We start from the raw sequence: 17500 nt of genomic DNA, 5'->3' as shown, positions 1-17500 counted from the left end.
ATTACAGCGGGACAATGGGTGAAAGCAGGTCACCACGGCAACGAGCAGAGGGACCGGAGCATGGTGTGTGTGTGTGTGGGGGGGTTGGTGTCTTAGGTGGTGGTTTTGGGTGAGGGGGGGCGGGGGGCAGCTGTTGCATCTGATTAGTTCCTCTGAACTCAGCTCAGTTGATACTGTGTGGCCCTCAGGTCGTGTTTTCACTTTCCTCCTCTCAGCATTCCTCCTTCTCTCACCCTTCAACCTTCCTGACGCCCCTCCCTCTCTCTCTGCAGGGGGTTGCTTCTTCCCTTTCATTCCCCAGCACCTCCCTCTCCTCTCCTCTTTTCTTCATCCTCCCTCTCTTCTCATCTGTCTCCACAGCATGTTTGCTTTCACTAGGTTTTATTCAAAGGAGCCACTGAGAGCCCCAGAACTAAGAAGTGCTTGTAAAAGAGCAAAGAGAGAGTAGAAGAAGAAGAAGAAGAAGAAGAAGAAGAAGAAGAAGCAAAGGTGCTTGTTCTCTAGGTTAGGGTGCTTGTTCTCTAGGTTAGGGTGCTTGTTCTCTAGGTTAGGGTGCTTGTTCTCTAGGTTAGGGTGCTTGTTCTCTAGGTTAGGATGCTTGTTCTCTAGGTTAGGGTGCTTGTTCTCTAGGTTAGGATGCTTGTTCTCTAGGTTAGGGTGCTTGTTCTCTAGGTTAGGGTGCTTGTTCTCTAGGTTAGGATGCTTGTTCTCTAGGTTAGGGTGCTTGTTCTCTAGGTTAGGATGCTTGTTCTCTAGGTTAGGGTGCTTGTTCTCTAGGTTAGGATGCTTGTTCTCTAGGTTAGGGTGCTTGTTCTCTAGGTTAGGGTGCTTGTTCTCTAGGTTAGGATGCTTGTTCTCTAGGTTAGGGTGCTTGTTCTCTAGGTTAGGGTGCTTGTTCTCTGGGTTAGGGTCCTTGTTCTCTGGGTTAGGGTGCTTGTTCTCTAGGTTAGGGTGCTTGTTCCCTAGGTTAGGGTGCTTGTTCTCTGGGTTAGGGTCCTTGTTCTCTGGGTTATGGTGCTTGTTCCCTAGGTTAGGGTGCTTGTTCTCTAGGTTAGGGTGCTTGTTCCCTAAGTTAGGGTGCTTGTTCTCTGGGTTAGGATGCTTGTTCTCTAGGTTAGGATGCTTGTTCTCTAGGTTAGGGTGCTTGTTCTCTAGGTTAGGGTGCTTGTTCCCTAAGTTAGGGTGCTTGTTCTCTAGGTTAGGGTGCTTGTTCTCTGGGTTATGGTGCTTGTTCTCTAGGTTAGGATGCTTGTTCTCTAGGTTAGGGTGCTTGTTCTCTAGGTTAGGGTGCTTGTTCTCTGGGTTAGGGTCCTTGTTCTCTGGGTTATGGTGCTTGTTCCCTAGGTTAGGGTGCTTGTTCTCTAGGTTAGGGTGCTTGTTCCCTAAGTTAGGGTGCTTGTTCTCTGGGTTAGGATGCTTGTTCTCTAGGTTAGGATGCTTGTTCTCTAGGTTAGGGTGCTTGTTCTCTAGGTTAGGGTGCTTGTTCTCTAGGTTAGGATGCTTGTTCTCTAGGTTAGGATGCTTGTTCCCTAAGTTAGGGTGCTTGTTCTCTGGGTTAGGATGCTTGTTCTCTGGGTTAGGGTGCTTGTTTTCTAGGTTAGGGTGCTTGTTCTCTGGGTTAGGGTGCTTGTTCTCTAGGTTAGGGTGCTTGTTCTCTGGGTTAGGGTGCTTGTTCTCTGGGTTAGGGTGCTTGTTCTCTAGGTTACGATATTTTGCCTTGCACCTGAACGCCTCACACTAGCTACAACTCAGAGTGAACAGGTGAGCATGTAGCTTATCGCTATAAAGCTAATATAGCTAACAGCTACACATGCTAACTGAACCCACAACATGAAGCAACCTTTCTATATCCACTGTTATATCGTTGTGACTCTCGGATGTGCGTTACCTTTCCAAACTGGTCGAAGTAATGCTTCACGTCTTCGATGGTGGTGTTGACCGACAGCCCGCCCACGAAGATCTTCTTGGTCCGGGTCACGAGCTGGTGGACGGAGAAGGCATTGTTAGTGTGTGTGTGTGTGTATGCATGTGTGTGTGTGTGTGCAGGCGACGACTGTCATGTATATGTGTGCCAGGATTAACATAGTGTGTGTGGGGGGGCTGGGTGGGGTCACGCGATCAAGTGGATTGCCGCTCATCTTCAGACACTTGACTGATCCCAGCCAATCAGGCCCCACCATGACATCATAACCATCGTCCGCATTGGTCACCTTTCAGGGCGCACTCACCTTGGGCTGAGCCCGGCGGGGGAACGCCACCTTGGGGTCGATCTGCAGGAGAGAAGGTTTTAATTCTCTGGGAAGTACGTTCCTAAATCACAATATGTGAGAACGTATTAAAGTATCCACAAAGAACCACAGGAAGGAAATGTGTTATAGATGCATGAATACATCTTCAGTTGGTCTCCAAGAGCAAGAGGATCACAATCAGATTCATCATATACCGCTCTGAACACGAGGACAGACAGGAAGCTGTTCACGCTGATGACCACAAGAATGAGTCTGAAGTCTGAGTCTGAGCCTGAAGTCTAAAGGCCACGAATAGAACTAATCCACGTGTATATGTATTTTTATAATATACGTATACAGATTATGTATATGTATAGTAGACCTGTGTTTATGGGAGCCCCATATATGTGTGTGTATATATATACACACATATATGTATATATATATTAGTGCTGTGAAAAATAACGCGTTAACTCAGTTAATTAAATTACAGGTTTAACTAGTTTTTGTTTTTTAACGCATTTAACGCATGCGCAGAATGAGCTTCCAATCCGTCTGTTGTTGGTCGTCTCTCTAGCAGCATATCATTCTGTCTCTAGTGTCGCGTTAACACGACTCCGATCTCCGTCTCGCGCGCCGCAGAGCTCGGATGCCGGCGTGTGCGCGCACAAAGTCATTTGCCCCCCCCGTCAACAACTCTTCTCTCGGCTCGCGCCGCAGAGCTCCGCGCCACGCACTGGTGAGCAATGCAGGGCTCTCAAGTGTCACGCATTGAGTGTGAGATTCACGCATTTCGGTCTTAACTCACGCACTCCCGCCACACATCGTATTTCTCACGCTGAAAAAAACTCTCAGCTCTTTAATGTTTTAATGCAGGGGTGCTCAATATGTCGGGGGGGGGGGGGTAGACGAAAATTACAGGGTGACGGGTGGAGATTCCCCCTGTTATAATAGGAGGGGAAACACTGGAGTTGATAAGCGTGTCTTCTTGTCTGATCAATACGCAACTGTGAGGTGCGCGAATGGACCGAGCGGCCAGCTGCTGATCACTCACTCAACGAACAGACGGTGCGCGCACAGCGCGCAAACAATTTTTTTGGGAGCACCGAAGACCCATTTTGACCCAGGAAAAACCCTGAATGTATATATGGGATTAATCATGATTAATCCACAGAAACCTGTGATTAACCTGATTAAAAATTGTAATCGTTTCACAGCCCTAATATATATATATTAGTGCTGTGAAAAATATATCGTTATTTTTTTTAACGCATTTAACGCATGCGCAGAATGAGCTTCCAATCCGTCTGTTGTTGGTCGTCTCGAACCAGCAGCATGTCATTCTGTCTCTACGTGTCACGTTAACACGATGCCGGCGTGTGTGCACATCGACGAAAAAGTCACTTGCACCAATGTTTTAATGCAGGGGTGCTCAATATGTCGATCGCGGTTGCCGCAGAGTTCAGATGCCGGTCTTCGCGCATGAAAAGTCACTAGCACCCCCCTAACTGTTACTCATAAAATGTAGTCAAACAAAAACGGAGCAAATCACCGTGTTCATGGCCGGGCAAAGACAGCGCGGTCTCCTGGCTTCAACACGTTACTGTCAGGGAAGACACAGCGCACCAACAAAAAGTTTTTGTAAAACTTTTACCTTTTCTGATTCCGCTAGCTCTTTGCTAACTTCCGCTAGTACTTCCGCTAATACCTCCGCTAATACATCTACTTAGAAAGTGTATTCTGTACGTTTTCTCCGTCGAAATGTTGCAAGACCCGACTTGCTGCATTGATCGCGACTTTAGACATTGTGTGTTAGGGCTCCTCTTGTGAAAAATTATTACGAAATAAAAGAAAATGTATATGTTCTTTGCAAAGATGAGGATGTGTTGAATGCTGGGATACCAAACATGCCCATGTTTATTGACGTGGTCTGCGTGAGCAAGCCGTTTAAAGGGAAGGGGAGGGTGTTAAGGACGCCAAGGCCCTCAGTGGAGTGGAAGAGGTTAACCCTCCTTTACATTTACTAACATATTTTACCCTCGGGGTCAATTTGACCCCAGCAATTAAAACCTACAGAAAATTATTAGAATTAATATTGCTTCCCAAGTTTAAGTGTGAGGTACTTTATGTTTGTTTGTTGACTACCTAAATAGCCCTTTAAATATATAAAAAAGTTGATATTTCTTATAAGTTTGACAGTGAAAAACAGCCTGGGGTCAAATTGACCCCAAAGAACACCGACATTAAACATTGAATGGGGTCAAATTGACCCGAAAGGCAACAGGAGGGTTAAACATTCTGTTTAGGATGAAGATGTATTAATGTTCCATATGGAAGAAAACTGCTAAATAACTACTGAGTTGCAGCACCATTGTATAGAAGAATGTATAAATGTATATATCCGTCTTTTGTCATAAATCTCTATGTTCTCACAAAATATACCGAGAATATCGGTAATATGTGATTAATCATGATTAATCCACAGAAACCTGTGATTAACCCGATTAAAAATTGTAATCGTTTCACAGCCCTAATATATATATGACCTGTGTGAGACTAACGAGACAGCGCAGGGCTCCATGTTGTCATGTTGTCCAGTGGAACGTCTCTCAAGGTCACAGAGAACAAGCTGATGAGTTTTGAAGGAGTCTTTAATAATGTTGAATATGCAAATGAGATGACTTCAGGAGCTCGTGTGGTCATAGAGTTCCGTGTCCTCGGTAATTGGACGTGTGAAGTGGCCCTCGTGGCTCACAGCTATTGAATTGATATTGGCAACTTAAAGGGAGCCAATCAAACGGCCAGAAGGAGGTGAACAATACACTCGAGGGCGTGTTCCTCCAGCGCTCCGTGTCCTTTGACCTCTGGCGGGGACGGACACAAATACCCCGGAGGAGCTCTGGGGGGCTTTAGCGTCCGTGGAGGGATTGCTGAGGTCTTTGCACCTTGAAGTGGCCACAAAGACAAGAGGAGTCACCTCCAGCTGGCCGCCGCAGAGGGGTGACAAGGACAGAACCGCCACCGGCAACCACCAGCAACAGTGGGGCAACAGCAGGGCAACGATAGGGCAACGACAGGGCAACGATAGGGCAACGGCAGGGCAACGACAGAGCAATGATAGGGCAACGACAGGGCAATGATAGGGCAACAGCAGGGCAACGACAGGGCAACAAAAGGGCAACGATAGGGCAACAGCAGGGCAACGACAGGGCAACAGCAGGGCAACGACAGGGCAACAGCAGGTCAACGACAGGGCAACAACAGGGCAACAAAAGGGCAACGGCAGGGCAACAAAAGGTCAACGACAGGGCAACAGCAGGGCAACAAAAGGGCAACGACAGGGCAACAGCAGGGCAACGATAGGGCAACAGCAGGGCAACGATAGGGCAACGACAGAGCAACACAACTCTGTGACTGTTACCCAGCAGGGACCTCACCACCTGCTTCTCAGCAGCAGAAGAGCCCAGGAAGCCATTTTTATACAGTTCAAGTCTCAGTTTACAGTTGAGCACCACCTGCACCACCCGCACGCCATGGCAGAAACACGGCGAGAACAATAAGACACTCGTGATGAACACATATCTGTCTACACCGCCTTGCTCTGGTCCTGGACCCGGAGGGCCGATCCCTGAGGCTGCCGGTCAGAAACCCCCCACACCGGGTCCAACGCAGACACACACACAGACTGTGTGAGCCTCTTCTTCAGTTCGGACTGGTCAGTCACCATATCAAATGTAAACAGTACTAAAGTATGTCTATGTATAGGTCTCTTCAGCTCGACGAGGTGAGCCTACTCCACCACGGCTAGTCAGGCCACGCTGTCAAGAAGTCAACAGAATATCTCTAATGGTGTGTTCACACCGGACGCGTCAAAATTTCGACGCGCGTCGAGATTACATGTTAAGTCAATGCAGACGCGTTTGAAGCAGCAGAACAGAGCGTTTGTCGCGGGGCGAACTCAGCGAACAGAGCGAACAGACGCAGCTCGTTGACGCGCGAGTTGAAATTTCCCAACTCCGGCAGCAAAAACGCGTGAGTCATAGTTGCGTCAGCCAATCAGCGTTGAGCAGCTCCGCTCGTCATCGTCCTGCCGGTTGAAAAAATGGAGGAAAAGATTATTGTCGCCGTCTGTGGGCACCCCGAACTTTATGACACGACTCTTTATGCTTACCGAAACCGGAGCGATAAAGATGAAGCGTGGAAGAAGGTCGGAGAAGCCGTGGGACTACCTGGTAAGTTTTGAATGTATGTATTTGCTTTTATTCTCGCTATTTGTTGTACTTTACTATGAACCAACCGCCGGCATATGTGTTTCATGGCAGGAGATCTGCCGCCGGAGGTGGAAAAGTCTCAGAGACACGTATCAAAGAGAGAAGAAGAGAGAGCAGCGCAGTGGGAGAGCAGCTCGGTCCACTAACAAGTGGAAGTCCTCTGCGGTCCTGTCGTTCCTCGATCCATTTATGACTCCGCCCCCGACGAGTCCGGTGTGAACACACTTTTTTCGACGCGCGTCGAGACTGCTGCGTCAGACGCGTCGAGAATTTTTTCGCCGTGTCCGGTGTGAACGCACGATAACATGTCATTTCTACGTCTGTGTGCTCAAAGGACGAAAGCATCCATCTGCCTGGAGGTGGACCGACGCAGCAACACTCAGGAACAACTCTTCTTCTTCTTCTTCTTCACGTGCGAGTTTAAACATCTAAATGAAGAACATGAGCATCTCTCCCCAGACGAAGAGTTATGACGGAGTGATCCTGAAATGGTGTAACATCAGCTTCATGACATCCACCCTCCGCTCCACCCAGAGCAGCCTGCTGCTCTAGTGCTCTAGCTTTGAGGACTAAACTACGATAGTCACCTCGCGTGGCCCGGCACGTCCACCACGGTTACGACTGGAAAACAAGAATTAAAAAGATTGGATGTCAAGATGGGGAGATGAGGAGGGAGCGAGAGATGTGAACATGAGGGAGCACGAGGAAGAGCGTTCATTTGGAAGACAGGGCCCGCCCGCCAGAAAGTGGGCCGGTCCAGTGCGGCCCAGCAGGGAGCCCCTCTTGATTCATTAACAGGACAAAGAGTCCCAAACAGATGGGCCCGTAGAGGAGCCCCCGACACACACAAACACCAACACGTGTGCACAAAGTGACGCATGTAATAAGCAACTATTCACACATACACACTAACCACCTCCACGACGAGTGCTTCACAGACAGACGTCTCATTGGCCGATCTGCCAATGGAAAACACCCCCACTGAAAAAACAAAAAGGCACCACAGGCCGCCCCATTATGGCCATATAATCAATACAAGCTCAACAAAAAGCCATAAACAGAAGAGACAAAAGGAGTTGGCTTGCCAATGCACGCAGGGCGAGAGAGAGAGACGGGGTCTGGGCTCAGGTCAGCGGGGTCAATCTGCACCGCTGAACAATGGCACAGTAATTAGTTAACGAAGCTCACTAATGAGGACCCCCCCACCCCACCCTGTAACCCTGCTGCTCGTCAGGTTGTGTGTGTGTGTGGGGGGGGGTGCACATGCAGCATGGAGATGGAACCTTGGATCCACCTTCAGAGCAGGCCTCGACTATACACCAGATCCAGGGTTTTTCCTGGGTCAAAATGGGTCTTCGGTGCTCCCCAAAAAAAATGTTGGCGCGCTGTGCGCGCACGCTCTGTGTCTCTCTATCTATTCGCGCACCTCACAGTTGCATATTGATCAGACAAGAAGACACGCTTATCAACTCGATTACTATTGATCAAAACAGAACAAGGGTTCGACTGTAGCCGATTTGAAACATACTCGTGAGAACTAGAGATGCACCGATCAGGTTTTTTGGTGCCGATCACCGATCACTGAAATCAGTATCTGCCGATCTGATAATACCGATCACCGAGTCGATTGAAGCATTCTATTTATTGTGTAGCATTATTGCCTAGGACTATGAGGAAATACATATATAAAGCACCGCAAACATTAAAGAAATTACAGATTTCTTTAAACATTGAGGACTTTTACTTTGAAAAATGTCCTAATTGATACATTAAAATTGATTGATTGCTATTGTAGGGGATTTCAGATATGTATGGAACACATCTGCATCATTCATTTCCTGGAACTCTTGGGGAAATCTATTTACAGGACTTTTTTTAACGTACAAAAGTCTGACTTATTTTTATAAACTCTTCCTTGGTTCAGTAAAAATGTTTTAATGTTAGCAATTATGCTAACATTAAAACAAGCTAAATCTCAGAAACGATCTATAAAGATACAAAATCAGTTCATTGTTTACTTTTATATGTTAGTGTTTGATTTGTCGACATCTTATTTTGATAAACGGATGTTTCACGTGGTTCTTTCCGCTAACTTTGCAAAACCGTATGTTGTCACTTAAATCCTTCGCTAACTTGATCAAACCCTCTTAGCTCCCGATGGAATGTGTTTAGCGTGAGCGTCTCTAGGGGCAGACATGTGAGAGTCGGCTGAGTCGACCCAGAGATTCAACTCGGGGGACGGGGACGCCGCTCGGTGGGGAGGATCCCCTCTGACCTCTGACCTCTGCGGCCCTCGCCGGGCGCATCGTCTCCGTTGCGGTGCGCGGTGATTGAAACGTCTCTGATAGTTCTCGCAGATGTTACGTCATCTGATCGGCCGTTTTGAGAACGCCGATCAAAACCGATAATGGGAATATCGGCCGATATGAATCGGCGCCGATCAGATCGGTGCATCCCTATTGAGAACATATTCGCTGACATGCACGTGATGAACAGTTTTTTTTGGTGTTTTTTTCATCGCAGACTTTTTTTTGCCTTCGGCGCTCGGGATTTGTCATAGGCGTTCGGGAAAACGGCTTAGGCGCGCGCCCACATTTTCTCTATGCAGGAAAAACCCTGGGATCTGAGCGTGGACCCAATCAGGTTTATTTCCCTCAATCGGATTAGTTCATCTTCAGATCTATAATCATTACAGCACAGGAGACCCTCGCCCTCCTCCATCCCCCACGCTCCATTAACCATGTGGTGACTAGTTACTACCCTCTGAACACGCTCCATTAACCATGTGGTGACTAGTTACTACCCTCTGAACACGCTCCATTAACCATGTGGTGACTAGTTACTACCCCCTGAACACGCTCCATTAACCATGTGGTGACTAGTTACTACCCCCTGAACACGCTCCATTAACCATGTGGTGACTAGTTACTACCCTCTGAACACGCTCCATTAACCATGTGGTGACTGGGTTACTACCTCCTGAACACGCTCCATTAACCATGTGGTGACTAGTTACTACCCCCTGAACACGCTCCATTAACCATGTGGTGACTAGTTACTACCCTCTGAACACGCTCCATTAACCATGTGGTGACTAGTTACTACCCTCTGAACACGCTCCATTAACCATGTGGTGACTAGTTACTACCTCCTGAACACGCTCCATTAACCATGTGGTGACTAGTTACTACCCCCTGAACACGCTCCATTAACCATGTGGTGACTAGTTACTACCCTCTGAACATGCTCCATTAACCATGTGGTGACTAGTTACTACCCCCTGAACACGCTCCATTAACCATGTGGTGACTAGTTACTACCCCCTGAACATGCTCCATTAACCATGTGGTGACTAGTTACTACCCTCTGAACACGCTCCATTAACCATGTGGTGACTAGTTACTACCCCTGAACACGCTCCATTAACCATGTGGTGACTAGTTACTACCCTCTGAACACGCTCCATTAACCATGTGGTGACTAGTTACTACCCCCTGAACACGCTCCATTAACCATGTGGTGACTAGTTACTACCTCCTGAACATGCTCCATTAACCATGTGGTGACTAGTTACTACCTCCTGAACACGCTCCATTAACCATGTGGTGACTAGTTACTACCTCCTGAACACGCTCCATTAACCATGTGGTGACTAGTTACTACCTCCTGAACACGCTCCATTAACCATGTGGTGACTAGTTACTACCCCTGAACACGCTCCATTAACCATGTGGTGACTAGTTACTACCTCCTGAACACGCTCCATTAACCATGTGGTGACTAGTTACTACCCCTGAACACGCTCCATTAACCATGTGGTGACTAGTTACTACCTCCTGAACATGCTCCATTAACCATGTGGTGACTAGTTACTACCTCCTGAACACGCTCCATTAACCATGTGGTGACTAGTTACTACCCTCTGAACACGCTCCATTAACCATGTGGTGACTAGTTACTACCCTCTGAACACGCTCCATTAACCATGTGGTGACTAGTTACTACCCCCTGAACACGCTCCATTAAACATGTGGTGACTAGTTACTACCTCCTGAACACGCTCCATTAACCATGTGGTGACTAGTTACTACCCTCTGAACACGCTCCATTAACCATGTGGTGACTAGTTACTACCTCCTGAACACGCTCCATTAACCATGTGGTGACTAGTTACTACCCTCTGAACACGCTCCATTAACCATGTGGTGACTAGTTACTACCCCCTGAACACGCTCCATTAAACATGTGGTGACTAGTTACTACCTCCTGAACACGCTCCATTAACCATGTGGTGACTAGTTACTACCTCCTGAACACGCTCCATTAACCATGTGGTGACTAGTTACTACCTCCTGAACACGCTCCATTAACCATGTGGTGACTAGTTACTACCTCCTGAACACGCTCCATTAACCATGTGGTGACTAGTTACTACCCTCTGAACACGCTCCATTAACCATGTGGTGACTAGTTACTACCCCCTGAACACGCTCCATTAACCATGTGGTGACTAGTTACTACCCCCTGAACACACTGCATTAACCATGTGGTGACTAGTTACTACCCCCTGAACACGCTCCATTAACCATGTGGTGACTAGTTACTACCCCCTGAACACGCTCCATTAACCATGTGGTGACTAGTTACTACCCCCTGAACACGCTCCATTAACCATGTGGTGACTAGTTACTACCCTCTGAACACGCTCCATTAACCATGTGGTGACTAGTTACTACCCCCTGAACACGCTCCATTAACCATGTGGTGACTAGTTACTACCCTCTGAACACGCTCCATTAACCATGTGGTGACTAGTTACTACCCTCTGAACACGCTCCATTAACCATGTGGTGACTAGTTACTACCCCCTGAACACGCTCCATTAACCATGTGGTGACTAATTACTACCCCTGAACACGCTCCATTAACCATGTGGTGACTAGTTACTACCCTCTGAACACACTGCATTAACCATGTGGTGACTAGTTACTACCTCCTGAACACGCTCCATTAACCATGTGGTGACTAGTTACTACCTCCTGAACACGCTCCATTAACCATGTGGTGACTAGTTACTACCCCTGAACACGCTCCATTAACCATGTGGTGACTAGTTACTACCCTCTGAACACACTGCATTAACCATGTGGTGACTAGTTACTACCCTCTGAACATGCTCCATTAACCATGTGGTGACTAGTTACTAAAGAACACATGCTGGACACAAATGTAGGTTCATATTCCCAAAAATGGACAAAATGGCAACCAGAGCCTGGTGGTGTCTCCCACGGACCAGTCCCCTGGTCCACGGCTCACCCTAGACCACCAGCTCTCACCTGGTGGAGTGTGTGTGTGCGTGTGGATGTGTGTGTGTGTGCGTGTGGATGTGTGTGTGTGTGCTCCGCTGCCTAAACGAGCCGAGTGTCTTAAGTTAATGCAAAATAGCTCAGAAGTTGTTATGGAGACGTAACCCCGTCAGGCTGAGCGTCTCCTGTGGCTCGCGTCACCGAGCAACCGGCTCCACCTCCCTCCACCCCTGGGACACCGACTTTCCCTCTCAAATGATCCTATTGTGTGTGTGTGTGGTCAGAGACACACCCAGGCCCCATTTCCACCACTAACCTACGACGAAGACAGCAGCAAGAACACCGTCACCGATATTCTGATCGGAGTTAGCGCATCCAACACAGGGATCCAGACCTGCAGATCCCCGTGGGTCCCCAGACCTGCAGGTCCCCGTGGGTCCCCGTGGGTCCCCAGACCTGCAGGTCCCCGTGGGTCTGCATTATGTAGCCGAGCCCCAGCGCCCCGTGGCCTTGTTTGTTTGACCCCATGTTTACCCCGTGGAAGATGTGTAGGAGGAGAATCACTGAAACCTGGACTCATGTGGACCTCACGGACTTCTTGTGTTCCTCCCCCAACAGTCTGATTCCTCTTTGAGCTGCCACGAGGAAACTGGTGCTAAGAGGTCTGCATAAACCATGTAAGAGGTCTGCATAAACGATGTAAGAGGTCTGCATAAACCATGTAAGAGGTCTGCATAAACCATGTAAGGGGTCTGCATAAACCATGTAAGAGGTCTGCATAAACCATGTAAGAGGTCTGCATAAACCATGTAAGAGGTCTGCATAAACCATGTAAGAGGTCTGCATAAACCATGTAAGGGGTCTGCATAAACCATGTAAGAGGTCTGCATAAACTATGTAAGAGGTCTGCATAAACCATGTAAGAGGTCTGCATAAACTATGTAAGAGGTCTGCATAAACCATGTAAGAGGTCTGCATAAACTATGTAAGGGGTCTGCATAAACCATGTAAGAGGTCTGCATAAACTATGTAAGAGGTCTGCATAAACCATGTAAGAGGTCTGCATAAACCATGTAAGAGGTCTGCATTAACTATGTAAGAGGTCTGCATAAACTATGTAAGAGGTCTGCATAAACTATGTAAGGGGTCTGCATAAACTATGTAAGAGGTCTGCATAAACTATGTAAGGGGTCTGCATAAACCATGTAAGAGGTCTGCATAAACCATGTAAGGGGTCTGCATAAACTATGTAAGGGGTCTGCATAAACCATGTAAGAGGTCTGCATAAACTATGTAAGGGGTCTGCATAAACTATGTAAGAGGTCTGCATAAACTATGTAAGGGGTCTGCATAAACTATGTAAGAGGTCTGCATAAACTATGTAAGGGGTCTGCATAAACCATGTAAGAGGTCTGCATAAACTATGTAAGAGGTCTGCATAAACCATGTAAGGGGTCTGCATAAACCATGTAAGGGGTCTGCATAAACCATGTAAGAGGTCTGCATAAACCATGTAAGGGGTCTGCATAAACCATGTAAGAGGTCTGTATAAACCATGTAAGAGGTCTGCATAAACCATGTAAGAGGTCTGCATAAACCATGTAAGAGGTCTGCATAAACCATGTAAGAGGTCTGCATAAACCATGTAAGGGGTCTGCATAAACCATGTAAGGGGTCTGCATAAACCATGTAAGAGGTCTGCATAAACCATGTAAGGGGTCTGCATAAACCATGTAAGAGGTCTGCATAAACTATGTAAGGGGTCTGCATAAACTATGTAAGAGGTCTGCATAAACCATGTAAGAGGTCTGCATAAACCATGAAAGAGGTCTGCATAAACCATGTAAGGGGTCTGCATAAACTATGTAAGAGGTCTGCATAAACCATGTAAGAGGTCTGCATAAACCATGTAAGAGGTCTGCATAAACCATGTAAGGGGTCTGCATAAACCATGTAAGGGGTCTGCATAAACCATGTAAGAGGTCTGCATAAACCATGTAAGGGGTCTGCATAAACCATGTAAGAGGTCTGCATAAACCATGTAAGGGGTCTGCATAAACTATGTAAGGGGTCTGCATAAACCATGTAAGAGGTCTGCATAAACCATGTAAGGAGTCTGCATAAACCATGTAAGAGGTCTGCATAAACCATGTAAGAGGTCTGCATAAACCATGTAAGGGGTCTGCATAAACCATGTAAGAGGTCTGCATAAACCATGTAAGGGGTCTGCATAAACCATGTAAGAGGTCTGCATAAACTATATAAGGGGTTTAGCAGGGGCTCCTACCCTATTCAGGTCCCCAAAGTAACCATGGTGATGAAGACCAAGAAAGAAGCTTTCATGTTGGCTCCCTGTACGGATTTGTAGGGGAAATGAGCAGGAGGGGGGGGGGCTCAACTTTACAAGCCATGTGTGTGTGGGGAGGGGGGGGAGAGAAACGTGTGTATAAGTTGCCCAACAGAGTCCGAGTGGCTCCGGGTCCTCACCGTTTTGGAGTCCAGCTCGTGTCGGTTCTGAGCCAGGACCTGCTCCACACCGGCCTGGTCCGCATACGTCACGAAGCCGAACCCCCTGAGGAGGACACACACACACACACACACACATATACACTACCGTTCAAAAGTTTGGGATCACCCAGACAATTTCGTGTTTTCCATGAAAACTCACACTTTTATTCATCAAATGAGTTGCAAAATGTATAGAAAATATAGTCAAGACATTGACAAGGTTAGAAATAATGATTTGTATTTGAAGTATTAATTTTGTTCTTCAAACTTTGCTTTCGTCAAAGAATGCTCCTTTTGCAGCAATTCCAGCATTGCAGACCTTTGGCATTCTAGCTGTTAATTTGTTGAGGTAATCTGTTGAAATGTCACCCCACGCTTCCTGAAGCACCTCCACCAGTTGGATTGGCTTGATGGGCACTTCTTGAGGACCATACGGTCAAGCTGCTCCCACAACAGCTCAATGGGGTTGAGATCTGGTGACTGGCCACTCCATTACAGACAGCAAGCTGCCTGCTTCTTCCCTCAATAGTTCTTCACAATGTGGAGGTGTGCTTTGGGTCATTGTCCTGTTGGAGGAGGACATTGGCTCCAATCAAGCGCTGCCCACAGGGTATGGCATGGCGTTGCCAAATGGAGTGATAGCCTTCCTTATTTAAAATCCCTTTTACCTGGTACAAATGTCCCACTTTCCCAGCACCAAAGCAGCCCCAGACCATCACATGACCTCCACCATGCTTGACAGATGGTGTCAGGCACTCTTCCAGCATCTTTTCACCTGTTCTGCGTCTCACAAATGTTCTTCTGTGTGATCCAAACACCTCAAACTTGGATTCATCTGTCCAGAACACCTTTTTCCAATCTTCCTCTGTCCAATGCCTGTGTTCTTTTGCCCATACCAATCTTTTCTTTTGATTGGCCAGTCTCAGATATGGCCTTTTCTTTGCCACTCTGCCTAGAAGGCCAGCATCCCGGAGTCGCCTCTTCACTGTCGACGTTGACACTGGCGTTTTGCGGGTACCATTTAAAGAAGCTGCCAGTTGAGGACCTGTGAGGCGTCTATTTCTCAAACTAGAGACTCGAATGTACTTGTCTTCTTGCTGAGTTGTGCACCGGGGCCTCCCACTTCTCTTTCTGCTCTGGTTAGAGCCCGTTTGTGCTGTTCTCTGAAGGGAGTAGTACACACCGCTGGAGGAAATTTTCAGTTTCTTTGCAATTTCTCGCATGGAATAGCCTTCATTACTAAGAACAAGAATAGACTGGCGAATTTCACATGAAAGTTCTTTTTTTCTGGCTATTTTGAGAGTCTTATCGAACCCACAAATGTGATGCTCCAGATAATCAACTAGCTCAAAGGAAGGCCAGTTTTATAGCTTATATCTCCAGCATAACTGTTTTCAGCTGTGCTAACATAATTGCACAAGGGTTTTCAAGGGTTTTCTAATCATCCATTAGTCTTCTAATGCGATTAGCAAACACAATGTACCATTAGAACACTGGAGTGATCGTTGATGGAAATGGGCCTCTATACACCTCTGGAGATATTTCATTAGAAACCAGACGTTTCCACCTAGAATAGTCATTAACCACATTAACAATGTATAGTGTATTTCTGATTGATTTAATGTTATCTTCATTGAAAAAAACAATGCCTTTCTTTGAAAAATAAGGACATTTCTAAGTGATCCCAAACTTTTGAACGGTAGTGTATATATATAGAATTCATTACAACTTTGCAACATCGTGCACGCGCACGGGGCTCCTCCTCCTTACCTGGACCGCTTGGTGACCGGGTCCCGCATCACCATGCTCTCCTTCACCTCGCCGAACTTACTGAAGTACTCCTTCAGGCCCTCTGCGGACACACACAGCGGCGTGAGGGGAGACAATGGGGTCAGCGGACCACGTTGCGCCCCCCCTGCCGGTCCTCGGCTCTCTGGCCGGTCAGCCCTGAGGCCCGCGGACCACAAACAGACTACAACACCGCGTGCGGGCATCCGCCTGCGCGCGCGTCTTGCAATAAATTAATGGAACAATAACAAAACAACATACACGCCCGGCACGGATACGAGCCGAACTTCTTGCTTTAACAAACACGCGCGGCCAACATCCCATAATACCAGAGCTTTGATTGGACTGTTTTCAACTTCCATATGGACGCTGTGCGCGTGCGCGTGACTGAGTAGAAGTAGCGGGACAGCTCACCTTGCGTCGTCTGCCAGCTCAGACCCCCGATGAACATCTTGCTGAGGAGAGAAGCAGAGCGGTAAGTCACGGAGGAGCGAAGCAGAGCGGTAAGAGTCAGAGCGGTAAGTCACGGAGGAGCGAAGCAGAGCGGTAAGAGTCAGAGCGGTAAGTCACGGAGGAGCGAAGCAGAGCGGTAAGAGTCAGAGCGGTAAATCACGGAGGAGCGAAGCAGAGCGGTAAGAAGCAGAGCGGTAATTCACGGAGGAGCGAAGCAGAGCGGTAAGAGTCAGAGCGGTAAGTCACGGAGGAGCGAAGCAGAGCGGTAAGTCACGGAGGAGCGAAGCAGAGCGGTAAGAAGCAGAGCGGTAATTCACGGAGGAGCGAAGCAGAGCGGTAAGAAGCAGAGCGGTAAGTCACGGAGGAGCGAAGCAGAGCGGTAAGAAGCAGAGCGGTAAGTCACGGAGGAGCGAAGCAGAGCGGTAAGTCACGGAGGAGCGAAGCAGAGCAGTAATTCACGGAGGAGCGAAGCAGAGCGGTAAGTCACGGAGGAGCGAAGCAGAGCGGTAAGTCACGGAGGAGCGAAGCAGAGCGGTAAGTCACGGTCAGAACAACATGGGGGATAAAGTCACATCGGCCATGTTGCTCCACTCGGTCAGTCGCCGTGATAATCCCCAGAGGAGGAGCACCGATGATGGGGGTGAAGTTGGCCTTCTCTAGGACGACCGGGAGAAATGAACCACCACGGGGAACCGGCGGAGAGCCGCGGTGCTCCACTGAGTGGATCCATCTCACACACACACACACACAGCGTGCTTCCTTTTGTCTCGGTCCGCTCGCGCACTGAACTCTACTAAAGTCCAAGGTGAACCGGGACCGGGCCGAGGGGCGCGCGCGGCAGTCCTACCAGGGGTCGTGGGGGGAGTTGTCCGTGCCGGTCGGCAGGCTGCTCGGGCTCCCTTCCGTCTCCATGGCGCTCCGCTGCTCCGCTGCTCCGCTGCTGTGT

At 48.1% G+C, this 17500-nt stretch overlaps 1 protein-coding gene across 3 annotated transcripts in view; it reads right to left on the bottom strand.

Annotated features, from left to right (window-relative positions):
* LOC130191269 (RNA-binding protein Musashi homolog 1-like) overlaps window positions 1-17500 on the bottom strand; it is a 36837-nt gene that overhangs the window by 18682 nt on the left and 655 nt on the right. For all 3 annotated transcript variants that reach the window (XR_008831149.1, XM_056410948.1, XM_056410949.1), the window contains exons 1-6: window positions 17402-17500; window positions 16516-16556; window positions 16084-16165; window positions 14293-14377; window positions 2229-2270; window positions 1889-1981 (exon numbers count right to left, since the gene is read on the bottom strand). The exon at window positions 17402-17500 is cut by the window's right edge. Coding sequence is in view for 2 of the 3 variants with exons in the window: in XM_056410948.1 (XP_056266923.1) it covers window positions 1889-1981; window positions 2229-2270; window positions 14293-14377; window positions 16084-16165; window positions 16516-16556; window positions 17402-17500 (442 nt within the window). In the remaining variant the exon portion in view is untranslated. The remainder of the gene's footprint in view (window positions 1-1888; window positions 1982-2228; window positions 2271-14292; window positions 14378-16083; window positions 16166-16515; window positions 16557-17401) is intronic.

This window comes from Pseudoliparis swirei, unplaced genomic scaffold (assembly GCF_029220125.1).
Source record: "Pseudoliparis swirei isolate HS2019 ecotype Mariana Trench unplaced genomic scaffold, NWPU_hadal_v1 hadal_30, whole genome shotgun sequence".
NCBI lineage: Eukaryota > Metazoa > Chordata > Actinopteri > Perciformes > Liparidae > Pseudoliparis > Pseudoliparis swirei.
Note: the sequence above shows the minus strand (reverse complement) of the source record. Positions and strands in the feature narration are given on the sequence as shown.